The sequence below is a fragment of the Diceros bicornis genome, chromosome 20 (genome assembly GCF_020826845.1).
Source record: "Diceros bicornis minor isolate mBicDic1 chromosome 20, mDicBic1.mat.cur, whole genome shotgun sequence".
NCBI lineage: Eukaryota > Metazoa > Chordata > Mammalia > Perissodactyla > Rhinocerotidae > Diceros > Diceros bicornis.
Window position 1 is genome coordinate 62,137,515 of NC_080759.1, and position 27,219 is coordinate 62,164,733.

The 27,219-nt window shown below is 47.6% G+C and overlaps 1 protein-coding gene across 3 annotated transcripts; it reads right to left on the minus strand.

The window, feature by feature from the left end:
* Positions 1–1,661: 1,661 nt before the first annotated feature.
* Positions 1,662–26,772, minus strand: EXOC3 (exocyst complex component 3). Of its 3 annotated transcripts, none has more exons than XM_058564417.1 (13): positions 26,732–26,772; positions 24,859–25,049; positions 22,687–22,906; positions 15,111–15,792; positions 12,787–12,904; positions 11,785–11,910; positions 10,624–10,724; positions 8,779–8,889; positions 8,532–8,682; positions 7,028–7,150; positions 3,886–4,047; positions 3,233–3,360; positions 1,662–2,171 (listed from the first exon to the last, which is right to left on the minus strand). In XM_058564417.1, the coding sequence occupies exons 2-13, from the start codon at positions 25,000–25,002 to the stop codon at positions 2,000–2,002; spliced, it is 2,238 nt and encodes a 745-aa protein (XP_058420400.1). In that variant the 5' UTR covers positions 25,003–25,049; positions 26,732–26,772; the 3' UTR covers positions 1,662–1,999. The 3 variants fall into 3 exon arrangements, with proteins under 3 accessions (XP_058420400.1, XP_058420399.1, XP_058420401.1); XM_058564416.1 differs by lacking the exon at positions 26,732–26,772 and adding an exon at positions 25,274–26,432; XM_058564418.1 differs by lacking the exons at positions 22,687–22,906; positions 26,732–26,772 and having other exon boundaries at positions 24,859–24,938.
* Between the last annotated feature and the right edge of the window lie 447 nt (positions 26,773–27,219).

Sequence of the window (27,219 nt, forward strand, 5' to 3'; positions counted from 1 at the left end):
ACAGGCACATGCCAGCCCATGCAAGGCAGGCACTGGCCTTCAGCATGGGTACCCACTGGCCTCCCACTTAGTGGCCTGGAGACGACCCTCCCCTGGGTGTCAGTGTGGACACCACTGCCCACCCACCGGGACATGGCCCTCTGCCGTGGCCCCTCCACACCTCCCAGCACATCCCGGCCACCCTGACTGCCCCCCCAGTCACGTGTCCCCATTGTTTGGAATGTGCTGATGTCCGGCGTTCAGCTCAGGCAGCCAGTGCTCAGTTACTGCAGGTGTCCCCAAAGTGGGCATGACCAGTGACCATCACGTAATCAGAGCAGCAACACTGGTGGGGCAACACGTGCCACTCAGGTCTGTTGTCATTATCTGAATATTCACCATGGATATTTATGCCAGAAGCAACTTGCAGTGAAAATTCTCAGCCAGTGGAAAAATAAACATACTTCTATTGTTATAAGGGGCAATAATTAATGACTGTTTAAATTAATTTCATTGATTAAAAAAATATTAATTGAGCACTTACTATATGCTAGACATGGTTTAAGGCATATCTTTAAGTGAGGAACTACATTAATATACATATTAAGAGACAGAACGTTAGCTAGACGTTAGCTAGGAAGATTACCTCTCTCCTGAGCCAGGAATACTTACAAGAACTGTATCTACTTTTAGTTACTTAATTTCACTTAGGTTTTGATTCTTTCATGAAAAAGTCCTACTTGTGAATTTTTCACATCTCGTGAGGATGAAATAAAAGCACAATATCCACTTTGCCATCTTGAACATGTCTTGAGAGGAAATAAAGCCTATGTCCACAGACTCCACACAGATGTTCAGAGCAGCCCAACACCGCATGCACAAGAGGCCCGGGGAAAGGAGGAAGCTGCGGCGTGTCCACCGGGGAGGCTGCCGTCCTCTCAACCTGAACCAGCCATGCCCTAGGGACCCTGAAACAAAGAGGGAGGGAACCTGCCGACAGAGGAACAGGGCAAACACCTCCATTTCCCGTTTTAGTCAGCACCGTGTGGCTAAACCACAGCACCGGCCCCGGCCCGTACAAGAAATCCCATTCATGGTGATGGGGGCATGAGCAGGGGCAGGGCACACAGACAGGGGCTCATGGTTTATTCACCGTGTAACTTTTTAATTAACTTGGTGTAAAATTGAAGATTAATGTGAAAAATGAGACTACCATTGAAGGTAGATGCTGTGGAGAAATGGCTGAATGATGACAAAGGGCCTCAGGGATCATGTGTCAGGAAGCAGCACAGCTCAGAGATCCTGAAACGTGCACCAGATGAACGTTTGCGCTCACACATGTGTTTACCAGACCTGGCACTCTCGACATCGCCCTCCACCAGTGAGCATTTACCCGGCTACACTGCCTGGTGCCAGGTCTGTTACGTGGGAGGGTGTGCAGCAGTATGCCTGATGGACACCAGTTGGACCCCAGCAGTGGGGTGACAGGGGCAGGGGCCCAGTAGATGAGAGCCCACGGTGCAACACAAGGGACACTCAGCACAGGAGGCTCCATGCTGAGCCACTGGACGCTGGTCCCCATGTCCAGGCCAAGGAGCAACCTTTAAATGATGTATCTGACAACCAAGTGGTTTCTGGGCATCGTAAAGTCATCACTAAAAAAAATCTTCACAACTGGGAAGTTTTCATTTCCCCACAGAACGTGAGACTCTTTTATTACGCAGTAGAGTTTCAGAAGTGTTTACACCTTGCAGAGTGAGGGAAGACCCAGAGGTGAATGAGGACAACCACCACGAGGCATTTCACACCAGAACCCTGCCTCACAAGGACAGAATGAGGAAGCCACAAGAACCACGCCACCAGAGTGCCTGTTCTTCAAGAAGCCGTGTGCTCGGCACCGCAAGGGGCAGGCACGCAGGACCGAGACGTCTCTTGTGGGCCTGTGGGTCACTCTGGCTGTCATACGTTTCCAGGGTGGGATAATGAGGGCAGAATCACACACAGGCTGGAAACCAACAGTCTACTTGAGGAGCTTCGCCACATTCAGACTGGGAACCACGATCTCCTTGAAGATGGGCACATAGTTGGGATTCACCTGTGTAGGGCCCTGCTCCAGTGACTCGATGATCGTCTGCTTCATGTCCCGGCTGGCGTCCCCTCGCAAAGCCAGCAGCGCGCCGATGTGGTCATCTCTGGGGGATGGGGAGAGACGTCAGGGTTATGTCAGGGGTGCACCTGCAGCTGCTCACCCCCATGGCCGACACTGAGGGCCCCAAAATGGGGTCAATGGCTGTGGATGAAAGGCAAGTCTCCCTCATCATGCCAGAGGGAGAGAAGCCTGAGTTTTCATCTTACTGTGGTCTTTTCCTTCAATCTAAAATTACAAAGATTTTTGTTTTTGTTTTTGTTTTTTGCTGAGGAAGATTCACCCTGAGCTAACATCTGTGGCAATCTTCCTCTATTTTGTATGTGGGTTGCTGCCACGGCATGGCCGCTACCAAGTGGTGTAGGTCCGCATCCTGCAACCGAACCCAGGCTGCCAAAGCAGAGTGCACCAAACTCAACCACTAGGCCACGGGGCTGGCCCCCTACAATTGCAAAGTTTTTTAAACTTTTCCAAAATGTAGCCTTTTCTAAATATTTGTTTAGTAGACTGCCTAACCAGAGTGGGAGGGCTTTGGAGAGCACTCAGGACTGCTGGTTCTTCCCACTTCTTGCAGGCCCAGAGCAATGGCGGAGAGGAGCTGCCAGGCTGAAGTGGCAGGTGTCCATGGTGGGTTCACAAAGGCTAGCAGGGGCCTGAAGGGAGCACCACGGCCAGGCCCCTTCCCTCACACAGGAGAGGCGGTGTCCTGGCCCTGTGTGGAACAGGGGGTCCCTTCTTGGAACCCACTACAAACATAGCACAAGACAAGCTTCCTAAACCCACTCTGCCAGCCACCTTCCCACCCAGAACATCGAGTGTGGTGATGCAGCCCCCCAACCCTGCCCCCACCCACTCTGACACTTAGGAAGTATGTGAATTGCGGCCTGGTGGGAGGGCATACAAGACACAGGTGCGTCCGACATAGTTCTCAGAAGCCCATTCTGCTCGCGGCTGTCTACACCACTCGTCGTCACAAGAGCCCAGACCTGCTGCATCATCACCCCCACAGGGCTCACGCCTAACGCCCAGGACCCTCCAATTCCCAGTGACCCCAGGAATGACCCTGCTGCTGCTCCACGGGTTCCAGCTGAAGCATAACACCATTACCTGAGGTCTGGGTATTTGCTGACCAGAGTCGAGACTTCCAAGTAGAGCAGAGAAGGGTCTGTTAGCTTGATAACTTCTGCAATCGCTATGATAGTATCACAGTACCCATCTGCATCTTCACCAAACCCCTAGGAGACAAGATGCAGTGGTGATGAGCAGCACGCACACCACACTCTGTCAAGCCCTCTCTCTGGCCAAGGCCACCTGGCTGGCAAGCCCAGCTCCTTCCTTTCACATCAACACCTCAAGATTCATTCCCACAGTGGGGGCTGTTTTGTGTGAGCACTCAGCATTGAGACGGAGTGGGGAGAGTCTGGGGGCGGAGCACCCAATTTTAAGTCAATCCAGCATCTGAGGAGGAGAACCCCAGCACTCTCACAAGGGTCGGGGACCCATGAGCGTCAGGTCTGGCTATGCGCTGCCGCCAGAAGCTATCACCCTGAGTGCAAGTGCCCCCAACCACAAGGTCACAGAGATCTGCGTGCAAATCCTATTTACAAAAAAAAAGAATCAACTGGTTACTTGGTTCCTGACATGAGTGATCCTGATGGACTAGCCTAAAAAGTCCTTGAGGTGGAAACTGAAAAATAAGCACAGAACGACCTTATTAACCACTGTTAACTCTGAGATGACGTGGGGGCAGCAGCACTCACAGAGGCCAGCTTGCGGAACAGGAAGCGGAGCTGCTCAGCCTCCCTGACCATCCTCTCAGCGCCCTCCTTGCGCTCCTCAGCGCTCCGGAATGAGATGCGCTTCTGCATGACGGCCCGCAGGTACTCCACTACCACACGCCGGTGCGCCTCGGCCGTCATTCTCTGGAGGAGCAAACGAGCAGACATGAAGGCTTTAACACGAATCTAGGTCAACGCACAAAGAGGTCAGAACACGTTCCTCCCATCCCTCATCAATACAAACAGCAGGATTTTAAAGTAAATATGTTGGGCCGGCCCCGTGTCTTAGCGGTTAAGTGTGTGCGCTCCGCTACTGGTGGCCCAGGCTGGGATCCCGCGCGCACACCAATGCACCGCTTCTCCGGCCATGCCGAGGCTGCATCCCACATACAGCAACTAAAAGGATGTGCAACTATGACGTACAACTATCTACTGGGGCTTTGGGGAAAAAAAAAGGAGGAGGATTGGCAATAGATGTTAGCTCAGAACCGGTCTTCCTCAGCAAAAAGAGGAGGATTAACATGGATGTTAGCTCAGGGCTGATCTTCCTCACAAAAAAATAAATAAATAAAAAATAAATATGTTAAGTTAAATAAGCATTTTTATTAAGAATTTTATTATGAATTTTATTTAGAAAATCACGACAGCATTCACTATCTCTCCTTAGAGTCAATGGTGAAAGGAATGCTGGAACAGACATACCTGCAGCACGGGCAAACGCGCCAGCAAGAAGCCGTGCACAGTGGGCGCCCAATGGAACGGACTGCACCGTAGCTGCTTACGCACCATTCTAGAAAGCAAACAGAATAAAGCACCCCAAACAGGACGCTTGCTTGCAGCCTCATCTGACATGTCATTCATGGAGGGATGCCACTGCAGAACGGCTTCTGCGCAGCACCTGCTCCCCTGGGGCCTGATCAGGGGCTCACAGCCCCTCTGGGTGATTCGGGCCTACTTCTCCTCGATCTGCCCCGACCTGTGTGCGTCTCTGAGCATTTCACCCCAAGGACGGAGTGCGCGTTCAGTGGGGGAACTGGGGACCCGGCCCTCACAAACCCAGGCCCACAGGACTGACGTGTGTGAAGCACACACATCATGCCTTGTTCACAGAATGTTGTTTAACTACCAGTCTCTGGAGATGGTGTGATAGGAGCTTCAGAGGAAAGAGGAACCTCGAGTCCGTACATGTGGGGGAGTTTCACAGAAGGCCATGTTCTCTCCACCACACATGGAGACACATGGAGACTTCGGTTCCTGTCAGAGCCCACCCTCAGCGGGAGATGGGCACCAGGCAGTCGGCTCGCATCAGAGCCCTGAGACCAAACAACAGAAGCTGTGTCTACCTGGGGAGGCCGGGAGGCTCCACTCCCTGTGCCAAAGTGAGGGGGGGCCCCCAAGGGCCACAAACAAGACAAAGCGAGATGGCATCCAGGAGCCACATGGAGTCGAGGGTGGGGTCTAAGGGATGTGTGCTGCTCCAACAGGGCCCAGCCCTTGAGAGAGCAAACATTCTCTCTTCAGGCACACGCACTCCCAATCGCACCAGTGACGAGCCACCAAGACTGGGGTCGGCTGAGACAACAAGCCCCTGGCCGGAGGCCTTCACACACAGGCTCGTCAGACACCATTAAATCGACATACAAAATGTTTAAATAAATAAAAGGTGTCACCAAAAACTGCAAAACAAGAAACTCAAAATTGGCCAGAGATGGCCCCACCAACCTCTAACCACGAGAGGCTTCCCAACAGCCGTGAAAGGACAGATTAGTTAAGTGCATCTGCAAGTACCACTTTTTTTTTTTTTTTTGAGTTTGCCCCCAAATACCCCAGCTCCTTTGACTGCTATCTACAGTGGCCAAAAGTATCACTTTTAATGGAAGAGTCAGAAGAATTTCCTTTAAAACCAGGAATTAGACAGGAATGCCCACTGTGCTGGTGTCCTAGCCAGTGCAGAAGACAAGGAGACAGAAGAGGTGTAACGGCCAGAAGGGAAAACACACAAGGTCATTGTTCACCATGGAACCAGTGTCTACACAGAGACCTGGAAAGATCTGGAGACAAATCCTAGGAACAATCAGAAGGTTCTACAAAGTGTCTGGATGTTGAGGTCAACCTATCAAAACCACTCACATTTCTATAAACCAGAAACAAACAGCTAGAAAGCCTGATTAAGTAACGGCTTCGACAACAAGAACAGCAAAAACTACATCAGGCGGAGAGAATACATCTGAGGAAAGACGCCCAGGCCCTTGACGAGGAGACGGCGGCATTTATGGTGAGACTCGAGAAGACACAGACTGCCGAGTGACACAGGGCTCTGTGCACGTGGTCCCTTCATTCTCCCGTCTGCAATGCAGCTCCCGGGTTCTCAGGGGCCTCTTCCGGAGTGGAGAAAGGCCGGCAGCCCACAGTATGTCCTAGGCGGGGATCTGGTGAGGGAACCACCATTTCTCCCCGGTCCTCTCATCAGAGCCACGGCGACTGTCCCCATCCGCCGTTCAAGGGGTCCCCACCACCCGCAGGTTCCAGGTCTGCAGCCATGTGTCAGTGTGGGTTTAGTGGGGCGTCGGAAGGCAGTCAAGTTTGATGTGTAGTGCCAACCTTCACTCAGAAACCCCATCACCTCCACCTCTACCTTATCTTTCTTTTTTTGAGGAAGATCAGCTCTGAGATAACATCCATGCCAATCCTTTTTTTTTTTTTTTTGCTGAGGAAGACTGGCCCTGAGCTAACATCTATTGCCAATCCACCTCCTTTTTTTCCCCCTTTTCTCCCCAAAGTCCCAGGAGATAGTTGTACGTCATAGTTGCACATCCTTCTAGTTGATGTAAGTGGGACACCGCCTCAGCATGGCTGGACAAGCGGTATGTCGGCACGCGCCCAGGATTCGAACCCAGGCCGCCAGTAGCGGAGCGCACGCACTTAACCGCTAAGCCACGGGGCCGGCCCCCACCTCTATCTTATCTTTAGACACGACGTCTCCTACCTGCCTTGGGTTAATAAAACTACCCATGAAGTTCCATTCACAGAAGAACTAACTTGACACTGAATTCTACACAAGATGCCAGACAGGCTCCAGTATGCAGGTGAGCTCACACGACACGACTAGGCCCCCCATTCTTACCTTTTTATACGGCTTCTTAATTTTGGCAAAATCGTTGAAATAGTCTTCCACAGTGACACAGATGATGTCTACAGCATTTGATCCCAACAGCCACTTCTTTGTCATCAGCTCACTGAGATGTTGCTGCAAAGCAGAGACCACAGAAAACATTACCTGGACACTGTCTCCACTTCAGGTGCATCGGGAGGGAGGTGCTGCAGAGCCTAGTTTGTTACGTCTGACTGATGTTCTGACCATGATAGCAACAGAGAGTCACGTAAAAACTCTACTATACATAATCTGCAAATTCCTACTTTCACTATATGAGACTTATACTATAGGTGACTTCTGTGATGAGCTGGTGTTAGATATGTAGGTATCTGTGTGTACACACTTTACCTTTAATGACTACATATACTTATTATATGGTCATTCTGCAATTTATTTACCCAGTTCTGATAGACGTTTAAAATTTCTCACATTTTGCAATTATAAAGAATGCTGCAGTGATTCTGTATATTTCTGCAGATGAAATTCCTAAAAAGTGGAACTGCTGGGTCAAAAAGTATGCAGACTAAAACATTGATAACTGTTTCCTAACTGCCCTCCAAACACTACACCAGTTCTACACAGAACACGAGGGAGTGTTTCTTTCCTCATGCCCTCAACAGCACCGAGGGGAATCAATGTTTTCAACCCCTGCCATCCTGCTAAGCAATAAATAATATTTAATTTGTTTTCCTTTGAAGAAGATGAGTAAGATTGGGCATTTTGTTTCATATTTAGGACATTTGTAATCCTTTTTCTGTGAAATGGTTATTCATGCCCTTTGTCTACTTTTCTATTATACTGTCTCTTTTAATATTCTGAAATAATTCCAAAAGCATATCTTTGTCTTCTAAACCATTTTAAGAAAGTCACAGACATCGGGAAATGATCCCACCAATCTTCCCAGGAGGTCCTTCCCAGCAGGACCCGAGATGATCATGGTTTCATCTTCTAAACATATTCTGGTTTCTGCTAATATATCTATACAATGCTGAATCATCTTTGTATTTCTGAAATAAATGTTACTTGTTCATGGTGTGTTATGCCTTCGATATGATGCTAAACACATTTTGTTAATGACTTTGTTTTGTATCTTTATTCAAAACTGAGACTGGTCTATGAGATGTGTGCAAGTGCACGTGTTCTCAATTTAGTTTTAGGATCAAGAATTTGCTAATGAATATACTCAGATCTCTTTCTACGTATTTGTTTCCATTTTGTAATCCACTAAGCAGTTCAGCCTCTTTAATATTTACTGGGAGTCCCTATTCAATTGTGTATCAGAAAGACCCAAAATTCGGGCCTGCATCATACAAAGCCACCACATCACAGAAAAGCACCAGCGCTTGAACCGTGACTGGAGACAAATGCAAGTGTATGGCTCACATGGTGTACAGTTCACAGTGTGTGACCCGGAGGGTGGAACAGAAACAGCGTTTTCAGCCCAGAAAATGAGAGGAAGAAAGAGCCAGCTCACCTCCAGGTCCAGGAAGACCTCCTCCAGCAGGCTACCGCAGCCCTCCTTCGCAATGGTGTCCAGAATCCCATCCATGCTTGGCTGGCTCAGAGATATGCCTTCTTCCACTTCATTTTTTAAATACTTCCTTTTTAAACTGACTATGGATTCTCTGCAAGGAAACGGTAAAGGCTCAGTGAGGCAGCTGAGTGTCCTTACCCCATCTTTCTCTCGAGGCTGAGTTCCATTTTCCATAAGGATCACTCACTTAAAGGTCTGGCAGTTGTTGATGATGGCAATCATGTACTGGACGTAGCAGTGTGGGTGCTGCCGGTTTCTCAGATGCTCTTCTTTATACAGTTGAGCTTCATCTTTGTATCTACGAACACACAGCCCACGTCAAGAGCATTATTAAAGGAGAACCTGGCGGGGTTCCAAACACCACACTGACATCATGCCTAATAAATTTCACATCACTAACACTTGACCATATGAGTCTTTAAAAACGAAATATTTGTTTTGGATGATCTATACTAATAGAGGAACAGAGAAGTTGACCATTTAAAAAAGATTATTAAAAATTAATTTCATATCAGGGTTTAAAATATGGTTCAGTATTCTGATTATACAAACAATTCCGAAATATTTGATTGAAGTAATTGGGAAAGTATTATCCTATTGTCTCAGACATGTAATTTGCCTAAAAACTCATACTAGTGTTGGGAACGTTATCAAATCTGTCTAAAACTTTCCCTGAAGAAATCAAATTAAAAATAAATTAGACTCTTTAGATGTTAAGAAAGCAAACAACTGAGATAGCTACACTATTTTTGAACTTACCATGAGGATTCTCAAACATATATGGGACTAGAAGAATAGCACAACACGCTGTGTATATTTTTAATAGATCTTAAGAAAGAAGCAAACTGAAAATTGGCAATTAAAGAGAAATTAAGCATTTCTATCCAAAGTGTGGTCCAGGTGATCAAAGAGCTGAGGTTGATGGGGAAAACTTCCTCTTTACCGAAGATTCCCACCTCATTCCTATTGACTCAGGCCACGACTCCTAGAAGGACGGCCCAGGGGGACTCTAAGTGAGAGGCCCAGCATCGGCACCCACCAGAGCAGGACAGAGGAACACGCATCTCCTGACGTGCTACAACGTGGAGTACATACACACATCACCTAAGCAGAGTTCTTGCAAAAAAATAATTAAATAAAGAGGAATCCCACAAGCCTTTAGAGCCAACTTGTGCTTTGTGGGCAGACAAAAGTCTGAGGACAGGCTGGAGGATCTGTGTCTCCACAGCTAGTGGCTAGATGGGGGGAGGGGGCGGGGACTGCTCCACTGTCCAGAGACCCAAGACCCCAAAAGACCATATGCGATGCAGGTCTCCTGCTAACCCATGTGAATACATAACATGGGTTATGAGACTACTGGGAAAACGCAATACAAACTTGGTGTCAGACGATGCCATGGAATGATTGTTAATGTTTGCGTGGGCCGAAGGCACTGCAGCTGAGGTAGAGCATGTAGGCACGAAATCCATCATGTCTGGGATTTGCTTTCAGCAGAAGGGGGCAGGGGTGGCTTTAAACGGACAGCTTTTGAAACTGGTCGACTGAGGGGTAAACAGTTTTTTATGCCATTCTCTATACTTCCGTATAGGTTTGAAAATCTTCTTCAGGAACAATTCAAAGGGAGGGAGGCATCCTGGAGACAAGGTCCCTGAGCCCCCTGTCGAGGGCCAGCTCTGCTGTGGCACCCTCTCACAGTGGTAGGAATGTGGAGTGACCACCGGGCCTGGAGCTACCCTCCCTGGCCCCCAGGAAAGAAAACAGGAAGGACAACGTCCCAAGGAGAAGCTCTAACCCCAGTGCTGATCACACTGCGAAGGGCTTGGTGGCAGGTCGGGTCTGGGATCTCAGGGGACAGTGTAATCCACTCAAAGGAAGATAAGGAGAAAAGGCCTGTTTCTAAATAACAAAGGTAACTACAGCGAATCCAGGCTTAAGTTCTTTTTTAATAGCAAGTATCTTAGGATCAACAAATTTTTGCTTTTAATTTTTAAAAACATACTTTCTAAAATAGGACACTGGCAGAAATACATACCTACTTAAGAAAGAATTCATTTGCTGAAGACACAAAACTAGTACCTTTGTTTTCAAATCTTCACTTATCTGAGCAGCAACTTGAAGATTCTGTTCAAACATCTAAAAATTGGAGAACTTATGAATTCTGATATAAACACAAAAGTGCAGCTTTCCCATTATATCAACCCCATTTGCTAAGTGGTAGTTAGGATAGTCCAAATTCAAAGAAAAAAATGAAACCACTTGAAAAATAACAAAGCTAGTTAAACAAATAAACCACTTTCTTGTTGGGTAAAAAACCCAAGTGAATCGTTCCCTAATTTCCTGCCATCGGGTTGATCTCCACAAAGGGGGAAAAGTGGACTCACACCGAGTGACAGGCAGAAGGGGCCCTGGAGGGCGGTATGGCAGGGGTCACATGGGTGCAGGGGCTGGGCTGTTATTTGTGATATGGATTTCTTAAGAAGTGGATACACACTGCAGCTGAGGGGAGCCAGACTTGGAAGGACCAAGCAGGGCCAGCAGACAGAGCTCACCCCAAGTCCTTGTCGCCAACCTCAGAGGTTCCAAAATAAAGGACTCATCTGTCTCTAACTGATGGTATCACCCAGAGAGACACCCACCAGTGCTCACTGCTGCCCAGCTGGAGGCCAAGCCCTGCGTCAGAAGACAGAGTCCCACACGAACATTCTGACAAGACTCATCCCTTCTACCAGCAGCAACGTTACTCAAAGGAAGAAAATTCGACGGGCCAGAAGGAAAAAGAGGAAGGAAACTGGAGGACACCAGCAAGTGTCCAGGCACTAAAAAGTAAATTAACTATAAGAATGCATGATTATCATTCAAGTCTAAAGGACTCTTCTCAAAACCCATCAGGTTAGAATCAGTTATGTGGCAGTTATGAAGACAAATCTTGGCCATTAACAATATCAGGAAACATCAAACAAGCAAACTCAAATTTGAGCGTCACACACAAATAACATATAATTAGGTTCTAGTTCAAATCCACAAAGATTAGGAAAACCAAAGTGACCCTAGGCAAAACTACTCGGCAAGAAGACAAAGAGAGAGAGAAGGACCTGAAGCGCGAGGCAGGGTTCTGTCTTTACTAAGAGGCACTTTGTGTTCCTTTGTACAACCCGGGGACCCTATTAATGACCCAGGAACCCACAGATGGTACCTGGAAGACAATGGCGGGGAGCGTCGTCTGGTAGTATCCGTCTTGGTCGGCTTCAGGCTCGGTCTCTTTCATCCAGTCTTTCTTGTCTGTTTCTAGTGCTTTCCGCAGCCAGGCAATGATGTTTGACTGAGGCAAGTTTAGCATCACAGACGAAGGAAGGAAAGAACAGGACCCTCTGAGTCAAGCCAAATGGCCTCTCTTCAGTGGTGCAGCTGCAGAAACCTAATACAGCACCCTGGGAATCCCTGCTCCCAAAGAGACACCAGAGAGCCTGTCCCATGAGCCACATCCATGGTAGGCGGTGCCCTCGGCAGCCTCTACTGACTTAACCTTTTGGGCAATCATCACACTGGAGGACAGGCTGGGCTAGTAAGAAGCACTGGGAAGACGGAGGCTGACACGCCTCTAGCAGGCCCGTCCATGAAAGACCAGGCACCACTGTAGTCACCTCAGGGGCACAGAGCCCCTGCCTACTTCCTGGGCATGGGCCTCAGCACCTCAGTCAGAACGCTGTCCCAGGAAGCAAACCCTGACCTCATCTTACCCTAAGACTGCCTGGGGGCCACTGGGCAGCATTTGGTCCCCTAACTGCCACCCTCCCACTCCCAGGCTCAGTGCCACGAGGCTGGCAGGTGCCACCGCACATCAGAAGGACATCCTACCAGGCTGCACATCAGCAGGACATCCTACCAGGAAGAGGACAGGCTCACTCCTCAAGCCAGAGGAGACGTCCACTTTTGCAGAATGGACACCCCAGACAATCTCCAGACCCAGGGCCAGAGATTGGGCCACTCTCCTCATCTAACTGGCAAATGTACATTTCAAGACCCAATTTCCCAGAAACAGAGCCTGTGCGTCCTTAGGAAGCCAACGCCAAGACAGGTTTCTCGCCCACCTTCTTTTGCCCACTGGCATCAGTTACAGCCCAACTCAGAGAGACCCAACAGAGCCATCTGTACACTGGATTCAACCTGTTTCAGGACCACACGCTGCTCTACTCACAGTGAGAGTTGACATGTATGTGTCCAGTAGCTCAGAGACCACGTTTGGAGAAAGTAAAGGCTCCAGGGCGCTGACGTCCACTTCTGGGGCCAGCTCCACGTTCCCCATCATCTCTGTGCTACAGGGAAAACCAGGAGTGAGAAAGACTAATTACTAGGGAAACACAGAGAAAATTCTCAGGTAAGCGTTGCTATTTCTTTTGACACACAAATGCCCAACCACCCTTAACTGCTGGGCCAGGGAGTGGGAGAGGGGCCTTGTGGAGAGGGCTGGGCGAGGGGCCGAGGCATGCTGGCTCTGCGGCCACCTAAGGCACCTCAATCCCGGCCCTGGACTACTATGCCCATGTCATGGGGTGCTGGAGGTTCCACCCAGGAAAGAAGCCCCATGAGGGTAAGATCCGTTCTATCCACAGCACCTTGTGGAGAAGACCAGGGCCTAGTACACAGGAGGTGCTAAATAGACAAGTTCTATTACACAGGGGAATAATAAACCTGTGCTGTTGTTTAGAAACAGAAGCTGCTGAAGTTAACGTTGCTAATCCCTGTGGGAGGACAGGCCTAGAGCAGAGAACAGGACACTCATACTGACACACGAGTCAGCAAGGAAAAGTGGCACTGTATTCAGTGCTCTGTGCTGAAGAAAGCAGGGATTTGGACGTTTCAGAAAAAAGTTCTCAAAAAACAGGTAATACCTGGGTATATGGTTGGGTTCTTAAAAGTCCAAAGTTCAACTGTTCGGAAAATTCATATGCCTTATGCTGCAATCCCTAAATATGTGTTTAGAATGACAATACTGAATATTAACAGTCCACCATTGATAAGAAATCCAAGGTCTTTTGAGTAAAAAAGTACTTCATAAAATTCTGCAAATATTAAGACTATTTACTTAACCTAGATTCTTTTCACCCCAAGAACCTGAATTCAGCATGAAAATGTTTCTAGTATTGAAGCAGTTCAACTTTCTCCATGAAAAGCCCAATGTGATAGAACATGATGAGCAACATGAAGCTATCAAAGAATTCCCAAGGACAGAAAAACGTCTACAATGTGATGAGTGAAAAACAAAATCAAGACACAAAACTGTGCATGGCATACAAACGCACATCTCAGTCTGGTGGCCAGAGCACGGGTGAGGGCCCAGCACATGGATATGAATCCTGCCTCCCACTCGCTGGCCATGTGAACTTGGGCACGTCACCCCCTGTGCTTCAGTCTCCTCATGTACCAAATAGAGATGATCATAACAGTGCTTTCCCCATGGGGTAACGTGTAAGTAGAGGCCTGCACAGTCAAGGCACAGAATGAGTGATCTCGACAACTGCTGACTCACGGGCTGAGTGAGGGCAACACACAGAAGGCCCAGGCCTAGCACAGTGAGCAGTGTGGTTCCCAAAGCGCCAGCCACAACGATCATCATTATCCAGGGGTGATGAGATATCCCTTTCTCTTTATATTTTTCTGCATTGAAATGTACACGTCTCTACTATAAGATATTACCAAAAAACAAACAAAACACAAACAAAAAAATTCCAAAATCCTACTGCTAAAACAAGAGGTTTAATTAATTTCTACACACTAGCAAAAAGATAGGCTAAAAAAAACTAGAACACAGTACTTAATACTATTCTCTATTCACAAAACCATGCAAAATTAAAATGTGTTTTCCTCTCAGCCAGCTAATCTTAAAGAATTTCAGGATACCTCACCATCACCTTGTTTTTGAAACCCTACCTCAAACTTACACATGCACGAAGCAGTTCATGTCCCTTCTGTGAAGTGACAAAACCTCAAGACTGAAATGCAAAAAGGACACCTGATTTTCTAGCATAGTAGCGAGAAGAAGAAACACAACCTGGGGTAGTTAGAAGTGGCAGGAGTGAGTTGGTGTCTCCTCAGCAGCCATGTGACTGTGCAGGTCATGGGAACTCCTGTGCCCACATGTCCTCACCTGTCCAAGGGGGTGAAACTACCTGATCACAGTCTCACCGTGAGGAGGAAGCAGGTTAGTGTCTGGTGAACACTCAGCACCACAGAAGAGCCCAACGCTAAACTAACTGCCCAATACGGACTGGACATCAAGGGCAGAGGCACCACCCAAACGCAAGAGCATTCATAAACCAGAGACTGGGCCCTAACTTCAAAGATAAGCCCCCACAGATGGACCGGAAAGGAGACTTTCATCAACCAGAAAACAATGCCTGTGGGTGCCCAGCACCTGCCCGGAGCAAAAGGGCTCCGTAGCTCTTTAGAAACTGTTTGTTGGTATGTTTTTATACACAGTTTCTACGTAAAAGAAAACACAAGACATAAAGTTGGAGTTACCTCGTGTAGGTGTTTAAGACCCATGTTAACAGGCTCACGATCTCATTTGCTTCTAGGTCTTCCGATGCGAGCTCCTGCATCCGTGTGCTCAAGGCCTGGTGGTACATCTTCAGGAGGTTTCTGAAAATCTCATAATGGGGAGGAAAACACTGAACCATCAGGTTTTTGGCAACAATGAGGTCATCCAGGACATACTTCCTTATGATTTCTAGGTGGCGGACAAGCCACATCTTGTCGGACTCCCTGGTGTCTGCCTGTGTGCCCTCTATTCTAGTAGTCACAGTTCTGTCCAAGATGGCAAACATTTTCTCCTTCCAATTCTTGGGCCGCCCAGGAGGAACAAAGCCAGTTTGCTTTTTCCGGTCAAGTATGCGTCTGTCAATTTTTTCTTCCCTTTCAATGATCCTGACAACTGAGACCAGCAAGGTGGGGTCACGGCGGACAGTGACCAGCGACCTCTGCAGCACCATCCACAGCTGCTTGGCCAGCTCATCAGAGAGCCCCTGCGTGCTCCCGAAGTAGCCGTGGATGAGGGTCATGTCGCGAGTGTTCCCGCTATCCATGCGGTACTGCTCGTACATCAGCCCGTCCCGGGAGCACTCCAGGTCCATCAGCTTCCGGTGGGTCTGCAGAAGCTCCCCTTGTTCTATGAGGTCCTGGGTCTCCCTCACAATCTCGGGCACTAGGGAAAAAGACACAAGATGGCAATGTAAAAAAAACCACACAAAAAGCTCTGCAGAATTCTGGGAAGATGGCAGAGGAGGAAGCACCAGGAATCTTTCTCCCACCTGGAGGACCACTGCAGTGACAGATCTGAGTAACTATTTTGGAACTCAGGTGTCTACTAAAGGCTTGCAACTTCCAGGGAAGGCTTGGACAGCAAATTGCAGTTAATTTTCCTCAATTTCAGCTCCTGGTACTGCAGCAGATACCCATCCCCACCCCTAGCCCCAGCCACGCCTAACATGTTTCCTGGAGCATCTTGCATACAGCTGTAGGAGCCAGGGTGAGCAAAAAGGACCCTGTCCTCCAAATATCGGGAATCTGTGCTCCAACTGCTGACTGCTGCTTCTGTGCACAGAGGTGCAAACACAGAGGCAGTGCCATTGTTGTTGCACCCTCCGTCCCCATTGTTGTGAGCCCCTCTCCCTCCAGCTGGGGTGACTTCCTAGGGATTTAAAGGGCCGGTGCCTAGATGTTAAAGACTAGGACATTCAGGGGCCGGTGTGGTGGTGTAAGTGGTTAAGTGCGTGCGCTCCGCTGTGGCAATCCGGGGTTCGCCAGTTCGGATCCCAGGCACGCACTGACGCGCTGCTTGGCAAGCCAAGCTATGGCGGCGTCCCAAATAAAGCGGAGGAAGATGGGCACGGATGTTAGCCCAGGGCCAGTCTTCCTCAGCAAAAGAAAAGGAGGATTGGCAGATGTTAGCATAGGGCTGATCTTCCTCACAAAAAAAAAAAAAAAAAAAGACTAGGACATTCAAAAGCAACCTAATATACAGGAAAATTTAGAAAGTGACTGCCCATGGCCAGGGAGAGGCACAAGCTCAGAGAAGACCCAAGAAGACCTGAAGTTTACATCTCAGCCTGATCCTCAGCACAGAGACAGCCTACATCAATCAAAAAAACAAAACAATAAACAAAAATCAGCACACCCTGGGGAAGAGGAGAATCTGAGTTCCAGAGTTACCACATTATTAGATTCAAATCTCCAGTGTTCAACAAAAAAGTCACAAGGCATACAAAGACATAGGAAAGTATGGAGACTCAAAGTAAAAAATAACAGAAACAACATTGGGGGATACCATTTGCTGTACATAATTTGCAATACAGAAACATTTGGAGGACATCAACAGAAACCATCCCTGAGTAACAATAGATGGTACAACTAGTAGACAAAGACTTTAAAAGAAGTCTTAAATATGCTTAAGAACTAAAGGAAGATGTGGAGAAAGTCAAGAAAACAACACATGAACAAAATGGAAATATCAATGAAGAGATAAAAACCAAAAAGAAACCAAAAAATTCTGGAGCTGAAAAGTACAATAACTGAAATGAAAAATTTACTTCAGGGATTCAAAGGCAGATTTGAGCAAGCAGAAGAAAGAATCAGCAAACTTGAAGATAGGACAATGGAAATTATCAAAACTGAGGAACAGAAAGAAAAAGACTAAGAAAAGTGAACAGAGCCTGAGGGACCTGTGGGACACCGTCAAGCAGACCAACATGCACACTGTGGGAGTCCCAGAAGAAGAAAAGAAAGAAAAAGGGGAGAGAGATGGTTTGAATAATGGTTGAAAATACTAAATTTGATGAAAGACATGAATATAAACATCCAAAAGTTCAATAAACTCCAAGCAGGAAAAACTCAGAGAGACCCACACTAAGACACATTATAATCAAACTGTTGAAAGCCAAAGACAGACAGAGAATCTCGAAAGCAGCAAGGGAGAAGCAATTTGTCATATACAAGGGATCCTTAGTAACATCATCAGCAGATTTCTCATCACAAACTTTGGAGGACAGAAGGCAGGGCTGGGATATTCAAAGCACTAAAAGAAAAAAAAACTGTCACCCAAGAATCCTGTATCTGGCAAACTGTCCTCCAAAAGTGAAGGAGAAATGAAGACGTTCCCAGATAAACAAAAGCTGAAGAGTCCGTTACGACTAGACACGACCTACAAGAAATGCTCAAGGGTGTCCTGCAGTGAAGTGAAAGGACATGAGACAGTTCCTCCAAGCCGTACGGAGAAATTAAGATCTCAGTAAAGGTAAATATATGAGCAAGTGTAAAAGCTAGTATTATTCTAACGTTGGTTTGTAGCTCTACTTTTTGCTCTACATATTTTAAGAGACAAATACATTTACAATAAAAAATTAATAGTCCAAAGCTAGTATTACTATAACTTTGGTTTATAATTCCACATTACGTTTTCTAAATAGTTTGAAAGACTAACGCATAAAAAAAAAAAAAAAAAACTAGTCTGTTTTTGGTCACACAACGTATAAGGATGTAATTTTGTGACACCAACAACCAAAAGGGGTGGGGACTGAGTTGTAAAAGAGCAGAGTTTTGTGTGTTATTGAAGTTAAGATGATATAAATTCAAATTAGAGTGTAATAACTTTAGGATGTCAAATGTAATCTCCATGGAAACTATAAAGAAAATAGCTATAGACTATACACAAAAGGAAATGAGAAAGAAAGTAAAATGTTTCACTATCAAAAAACCAACTAAACACAAAAGAAGTCAGTAATGCAGACAACGACAGGACAAAAAAGCTGCTGAGGCATATGGAAAACAAATGGGAAAATGACAAAATTAAGTCTCTTCTTATCAGTAATTACTTTAAATGTAAGTAGATTAAATTATCCAATCAAAGACAAAGATTGGCAGAATGGATAAAAACACAGGATCCAATATATGCTGTATACAGGAGATTCACTTTAGATCCAAAGACACAAATAGATGAAAGTGAAAGGATGGAAAAAGATATTCCACGTAAATAGTAACCAGAAGAGAGTAGGGTGGTTATACTAATCAGACAAAATAGACTTTAAAACAAAAAAGTTTACAAGAGACAAAAAAGGAATTATATATTAATAAAAGATTTGGGCCAGCCCCGTGGCTTAGCGGTTAAGTGCACGCGCTCTGCTGCTGGCGGCCCGGGTTGGGATCCCGGGCGCGCACCAACGCACCACTTCTCTGGCCATGCTGAGGCCGCGTCCCACGTACAGCGACTGGAGGGATGTGCAGCTATGACATACAACTATCTACTAGGGCTTTGGGGGAAAAAATAAAGAAATAAAAATTTAAATAAATAAATAAAAGATTCAATACAGCAAGAAGATATAACAGTTATAAACATTTACACACCTGATGACAGACTATCAAAATATATGAAGCAAAAATTAACAGAATTGGAAAAATAAACAGTTCTATCATAATAGTTAGAGACTTTAATATGCCACTCACAATAATAGACAGAACAATCAGACAGAAGATAAGTAAGGAAATAGAGGATTTCAACATCACAATAAACGAACTAGATCTAACAGGCACATACAGAACACTCCACCCAACAACAAGAGACCACATGTTCTTCTCAAGTGCACATGGGACATTTTCCAGGGTAGACCATATGTTAGGCCACAAATTAAGTCTCAGATTTAAAAAGATAGATATTACACAAAGTATTCTCTCTGACCACAATGAAGTTAGAAACTGGTAACAAAAGGAAAATTGGAAAAATTTCAAAATTGTGGAAATTGAACAACACACTTCTAAACAACCAATAGATCAAACAACTCACAAGGGAAATTAGAAAGTACTTAGAGATGAATGAAAACAAACATACAAAATACCAAAACTTACAGGATGCAAGAAAAGCACTGCTTAGGGAGAAGTGTATAGCTATAAACGCTGACATTAAAAAAAGATTTCAGGGGCCAGCACAGTGGCATAGCAGTTAAGCTCTCGCACTCTGCTTAGGCGGCCCAGGGTTCACAGGTCCGGATCCCGGGCACGGACCTACACATCGCTTATCAAGCCATGCTGTGGCAGGCATCACACATATAAAGTAGAGGAAGATGGGCAGGAATGTTAGCCCAGGGCCAATCTTCCTCAGCAAAAAGAGGAGGATTGGCAACAGATGTTAGCTCAGGGCTAATCTTCTTCACAAAAAAAAGAAGGTTTCAGGGGCCAGCCCTTTGGCATAGTAGTTAAGTTTGGCACATTCCTCTTCCGCAGCCCGAGCTGGCAGGTTCGGATCCCAGGCAAGGACCTACACCTTCTTGTCAGCCACGCTGAGGTGATGACCCACATACACAGTAGAGGAAGACTGGCACAGATGTTAGCTCAGGGCTAATCGTCTTTAGCAAAAAAAAAAAAAAAAAAAAAAAAGGAAAAGATTTCAAATCAATGACCTAACTTTACAATTTAAGGAACTAGAAAAAGAACAAGCTAAACCCAAAGCTAGCAGAAGGAAAGAAATCATAAAGATTAGAACAAAAATAAATGAAACAGAGAATTAAAAAAAATAGAGAAAATCAACAAAACCAAAAGGTGGTTCTTTGAAAAGATCAACAATTGACAAATCTTTGGCTAGATGGACTAAGAAAAAGAGAGAAGACTCAAACACCAAAATCAGAAATGAAAGTGGGGACATTAATACCAATTCTATAGAAATAAAAAAGATTATAAGAGAGTACTATGAACAACTACACACCAACAAACTGGATAAGTTAGATGAAGCAGCAAATTCCTAGAAACACAAAACCCATCCAAGACTAAATCATGAAGAAATAGACAATCTGAATAGACTTATAACTAGTAAGGGGCTCGGGGGGAAGGGGGAATAGGGAGTTACCATTTAATAGGTGTTGAGTTTCAGGGTCTTTTTCTTTCAGTTTTATTGCAATATAATTGACATAGAGTTTCAGTTTTGCAAGACGAAAAGAGTTCTGGAGATGGATGGTGGTGACTGTAGCCAAACAATATGAAAGTACTTAATACCACAGAGTTGTACACTTAAAAATGGTCAAGATGGTAAATTTTATATTAGGTGTATTTTACATTAAAAAGGGGGCAGGGGGGGGCTGGCCCAGTGGTGCAAGCAGTTAAGGGCACGCACTCCGCTGCGGCGGCCCGGGGTTCGCTGGTTCGGATCCCGGGCGCGCACCGACGCACTGCTTGGTAAGCCATGCTGTGGCGGCGTCCCATATAAAGTGGAGGAAGATGGGCACCGATGTTAGCCCAGGGCCGTCTTCCTCAGCAAAAAAAAGAGGAGGATTGGCGGATGTTAGCTCAGGGCTGATCTCCTCACAAAAAACAACAAAAAAAAAGCTTTAAAAAAAAAAAAAGGGGGGGGAGGGGGAAGGCTGTGTGCACAGCACTACTGAATCACAAGCAATGAGAAAAGTCTGAAGTGAGCCAAACAAGCACAACACCCTCCCAGTAAAAATCTACTCCTGGGGCTGGCCCCATGGTGTAGTGGTTAAGTTCACGTGCTCCGCTTTGGTGGCCCGGGGTTTGCAGGTTCGGATCCTGGGCGTGGACCTACCCACCACTCACCAAGCCACGCTGTGGCAGCGTCCCACATACAAAATAGAGGAAGACTGACAGGGATGTTAGTTCAGCGACAATCTTCCTCAAAGAGAGGAAGATTGGGAACAGATGTTAGCTCAGGGCCAATCTTCCTCACAAAAAAAAAGAAAAAAAAAACTACTCCCCACAAATACGTGAATACATTGTAGCCTCATTTGTCCATCAAGGGAAGAAAATTACTTTCAACTTCTGTGAATGAGCTGCTTCTAGCAAAGTAACTTTTTGGTCATTTGGTACTAGCTTTACAAGACTGGAAGGAAATGTTGCCAGTCAACAGGAAAATGTAAGAGGAGAGAAATTAACTAGGAAGGCAGTGGCTCAGTGTCATGAAGGAGATTCTGGCATGGAGACTTTGTTCCAATTTCAAGCAGTCAACAATTACCAAGAGGAGCTGCTTCCTGAGTACCCACTGTGGAGTCGGCAGTGCTGTGCCATTCACAGGGGGACACAGCTCTAAGTGCCCAAGAAGATGAGCATGCAGAGCAATGGTGCCAGGGACTCAGTAACGCTGCTGTCAGACACAGGCATAAGATGAGTCCAGAGGAATCAGGGTTGAACAGGACACAGGTCATCAAGGTGCGATGTGGCAGGAGCAAGGCCACCCACGCTGTGGATTCACAGTGGTGGGTGGATGGGAGGAAATGTGCCAGATTACACTCAGGGGTTAAGCCGAGTTTGGGGAAGGAAAAAAGAACTCATTGAAACCAGACACAGGATAAAGGAAGGGAAGTGGTTAGCCCATTGCGAGGCTTCTTGCTGGGATGCTGGTGACCCTAACAGAGGCGAGGGGATGAGCAACGGATGGGCTCTGTGGGGCAGACGAGGAGCTCTCCACACAGCACTGAGTGTGAGGAGGCTGTGCTGAACCCTGCCCAGGTGGCTGACACTGTTCCCAAATAGGCTGTGGAGCATCTTCCTTCACATCTGATTCTAGTCACAACTGGGACTCCAGAGCATGCCCCACTCCTGGCCTCCCTGCCTCTGCCCACCCCTCCCCTGTCCCGTGCACACCCTTCCTCCACCTAGGAACTGCTGCTCTCCTTAATCACCTCTCCCTCTGGGAACTGCTCCCTCTCTGTCCCATCCACAGGGCTGCTGCTCTCACAGACCACATGCTCCTTTCAGGTGTGTGGTGCATCTTTCTTCTTCTGCACGTGGCAGGGTCCAAGCTGGTCTACTGATTTAATAGCCACACTGCAGCTGAGGGAATGAAGCGCACACAGTGTTTGTTCATTTACCCATTTTGTGCCTCTGTCCTGACAAACACAGATGCAAGCATTCTACTAGCCTTGACTTGGTCAACTGATGATCTCCATCCATGTTCAAAGCAGAAGCTAACTGTTCTGTCTACAGAGGCAAGTCTACAAAAAATACTGCACAAAAGCTGGAACCGCCTCTGTGTCACCCACAGAGCCAGGAAAACATGTGTCAAGTCGTGGGATGAGCATCGGCAGTGGCCCCGCCTGGCTACCTGAGAAGATGTTCTTGAGGTTCTCCACGGCTGCAGCGAGCTGGCTGTGTCGCACAACAGCATCCTTCACGTCCTTGAGGCTCTCGATGGTGTTGATGCTCTGCCTCCAGTCTTTGCTGACGTCAGCCAGTGACCGCTGGATGTCTCTAACATCATTCAGTGCATTGTGGAGCTGGCTCAGGCCCGTGCGCACCCCATCCAACTGCGACTGGATTGCGGCCTAAGGGAGACATCATGCAGCTGAACAAAGCTGGGACAGCCACAAACAAATCTTCTCCAGGAGGTTCAAATGCAGAAAAGAGACATTTCAGTAGCAGGGAACGGTCAATACCCAAAGAAAAGAGAAGAAAACTCAACAAGGATTTTATTGATTCACAAGGTAACTTTTTCTTTGCTGCCTTGGAACAGAACAACAATGCCTTTTAAAGGTTTGTTGAGAAAACCTCACAATTCTCCTTTATCCAACTCCTCAGCCTGAAGACGCTGGACATCACCATTGGTATGGCTCGGGTCCCGTGGCCACTCTTTAAACAGTATCTTTAGAAAGACTCCATGCAGGATCTTCCAGGTGTCCTAATAGGCCTTATCTAGGTGGAGAAAATTGTCAGGACTTGCCCATCAGCTTTAGGGGTCTCCTGCCATTCAGCCAGAATCAGACTCAGCTCAAAGACAGCCCCACTGCACAGAACTGGTACCTCTGAGAATCAGACTCTGCAGGTCCACCGGAATGCCATCCAGCAAGCTGTACAGCCAGAAGGGAGACGGCATGAAGGAGTAGCAGCAGATGGACGGAGAAGGGAAGGGAAAGACCAGATAGCACAATCGAAGCCAGAATACTTTTCAACCATGAGTCTTAGATTGGTTTAGAAATAATTTACAATGATTGTAACAGACCACACAAGGCTTCTAAGTCACTATTGATAATCGTGAATTAATCTCACAAGTTGCTAGAACAGATTAAAATTCTAACTAAAAATGTATCAGGTCCAAACTATTTTTTAAATTAATATGAAACTGCTGTTTCACATTAGTCCAACAGGTCTTTGGATGCTTCATTGGTACAAATGAATGATCCTCATCCTGTCTCATCAAGCCTGCCATTACCTGGATGGTAACAATGTTTTCAAGTGGAGAGGTGACCTCATTGCCATATCAGTGTGAGAATTAACCTTCCCCAAAGGCATTCTCTTAAATCCCCAAGACCTTTCTGCTGCCTGTCAACTACAGCAGGCTACAGCTTTAACATTTTTATAACTACACTGAATGTGTGTATTTCAATAAAACCTCACCTCTTTGTAAGAATTAAGTTGAAAGCCAATCCAAATCACAAAATACCATGAAAAAGAATAATTTTCTTTCTTACCTCACTCTCACACATTCTTTTGTGTGTGTGTGTGAGGAAGATCAGCCCTGAGCTAACATCCATGCTAATCCTCCTCTTTTTTTGCTGAGGAAGACTGGCTCTGAGCTAACATCTATACCAATCCTCCTCCTTTTTTTTTCCCCCAAAGCCCCAGTAGATGTACGTCATAGTTGCACATCCTTCTAGTTGCTGTACGTGGGACGTGGCCTCAGCACCGCCGGAGAAGCAGTGCATCGGTGCGCGCCCGGGATCCGAACCCAGGCCGCCAGTAGCGGAGTGCGCACACTTAACCGCTAAGCCACGAGGCCGGGCCACTCTCACAAGTTCTTAATAAACATGTCTAGGTCTGCTCCTCCTTCCTTCCCCAGGGCCAGCACAATGCCTGGTACATGGTCAGCCTGCTAGAGTGTGTGCTAGAATGACCTAAACAAAATGCTCTCTGGTGGCACTCTGTAGAAAAGCATATAACAAATTAGAATAGCTGTTGTTCTTTTAGCATTGTTTAAAAAGCTAACAGACACTTCCAGACGCTTAAAGCAGTTGTTCCTTTGGTATTTTCAATATTCCTGCAGTTTTCTCTGTAGATCTACTGATTGCTAATACATTGTTGCAAGGAATGAACTAAGTAAAGGTAATGTTGCATGAACTAAGTAAAGGTAACGTTCTGCTCTGCCTCTTTCTAGATCACCACCAAGTCTAATTTAGCAAAATTATAATGATGATGTTAAGCAGGAATCTGAAACTCAAGATAAATGGCTTAATCCTGTATGGAAGTGAAGCAGGTGCCTATGGCCTCTCTGGTCTCATACCTTCAATCTGGCCTCCACGGAGGCCTTCTTCCGGGCCTCTCTTCTGCGATACTGCTCCACTTTGTCCAGCTGGTCAGGGCGCTGAAGCATCCCAGCAACCCTTTGGACCGCTGTTGCAACAGCCTCCCGGTCCGTCTCCTTCATGGTTAAAGAGCAGGCAGAATCTCCACACCTGTCATACTAGAGGTATCCTGTGTGCATGGAGGGACGGGGAACAGGAGATGTGTTAGGAAGGTAGAAATATCAGGTACAAAACTTACCCCCTCAACAGTCAGTTGCACATGAGGGAGCTAGAAAGACAGTATTTGAAATCATTAATCCAGTAAACCTGAAAGTTGAACTAGGATTATGAAATATTTTAATTTATTAATAGGAAAGACAAGCCTTCAGAATGCAAATATGAAGAAAGTTTTACCTTTAAGTGGGGTAGGGGCGCTTACAGGTAGAAGACATGAACATAAGGAGGATGTCTCTATAAGAACCCCAGACCACTCATCATATCAGATGTCAGTCTTCAAGGCACTTCTCTCCCCCAGACAGGGCCAATTTCTCATTTCTGGAGCCCGCACACCACCACCCCTTGGCCACAATGGTGGCTGGGGGACGGAGGGGGCGGGGGCAGCTGCGCCAGGCCGCCTCAGTGAGGACATGGAGGCACAAGGACAGCACACACCTCACCTCCCCCAGCGGAAGTCCCTGCACACATCCTATGATTCCCCCACAAAATCACTCCTGTCTGTAGCATCCAAAATTCCATTTCCTACTATTTAACAGACTAGGAAACAAAGGTGAGAGGGCAGAGGCACAGGTCCTCCTTTGCTCGGATACCAAGCACACCTGCCTTCAGTCCCAGCTCCACCAACATCCCAGTCAGGAAGCTGGGATACTTGGTGAGTGTCCGGTGAAGGAGAGGATTCCATAAACATTCGCCCCTTGACTCAGCTATTACACTGCCATTTCCATTCACGTGTTCCGTACACAACTTCTCAGAGACAGGAGAAAGACCCACCCTCTCCCCACATCTTCATTCCCCATCCCACACGCTGGCAGACAAATGTGGAAATTCAAGGATTCCCGTGAAGGGCTGTGTGTTAAATAATTTCTCCGTCTGCACATGAACGCCTCCCCACGTCTCTTTCCAGTGGAACTACACTGCAAGCACCCTCTGTCCCCTCTATTTTTTCTGACAGGAAATCAAGTTTACCAACGCAGAAAATCTGAATGGGACAGAGAAACACAAAGATGCCAGATAACCGGCCTTAAATCCCGCCCTGAGGCCCTGTTCGCTCCGGGTTTTCTCTCGCATTTGTTGAGCTGACATCCATTGCACGCAGAACTGCGTATTTGTCAGCTTTTGTTTTCTGGTTTCGCTGTGACACGTGATCAGCATTTCCATGACACTAAACCTGCACAATTTTCGTTACGGGGCGGGACAGTCACGCAAGAACCGGCATCAGCGGGTCGCAGGCGCGCACCGCAGGCCTTGGCCGCTCTTCAGGGCTGGGGTCACGAGGACACGTCGTTTCTGGGGGTCGGCCGCGCCCACGGAAAGCTCTCTAGGGAACGGCGCTCGGATCGGACAGTCACCTACCGAGACCGGACGACGGACCAGGGGCGAGGCGGACGGCGCGGCCGTCCACGAGGAGGCAGGACCCCCTGCGGCCGAGCGCGCCGACACTCGGCTGCCCGGCTGTGCCCCCGCCCCCTGCTCGCTGTGCCGCCCCCTCCCCACACCCCAGGGGCTGTGCCCTCAACCCCCGCTGTGCCGCCCCGCCTCCCGGGGCCTCACTCGGCGCCACGCCCGCCGGAGCCCGGGGAGGGGAAGCCCACTGTCCAGGGGCCCGCGCCCTCCCCCCGCCCAGAGCCACCTCACCGTCCGCGGTCGCCACCGCCACCCGGCGCCCGACCGGAAATAGGCGGTCCGCAAGCACTTCCGCTTCCGGAGGCGCGACCGGAAGCGTGGGGGGCTGGGCACTCGGAGCGGAGGCGGCGGGGGTTTGCTGCCCATGGGCCACCCCTTGGGGGGAGGGGGGGACCGTCAGGACGCGGTCACAGCCCGGGCGGCTCCCTCAGGAGGGGGACCGTCAGGACGGGGTCCCTGACCGGGGGCAGCTCCCTCAGGAGCGGGACCGTCACGACGGGGTCGCCACCCAGGGGCCAACCCCTCAGGAGAGGGACCGTCAGGACGGGGGTCGCTGCCCTCGGGCGCTCCCTCAGGAAGGGAACCGTCAGGACGGGGTCCCTTCCCAGGGGCCGCCCCCTCAGGAAGGGGACCGTCGGGATGGGGTCCCTGGCCAGGGGCTGCTCGGTCAGGACGGGGTCCCTGCCCAAGAGCCACTCCCTCAGGAGGGGGACCGTCAG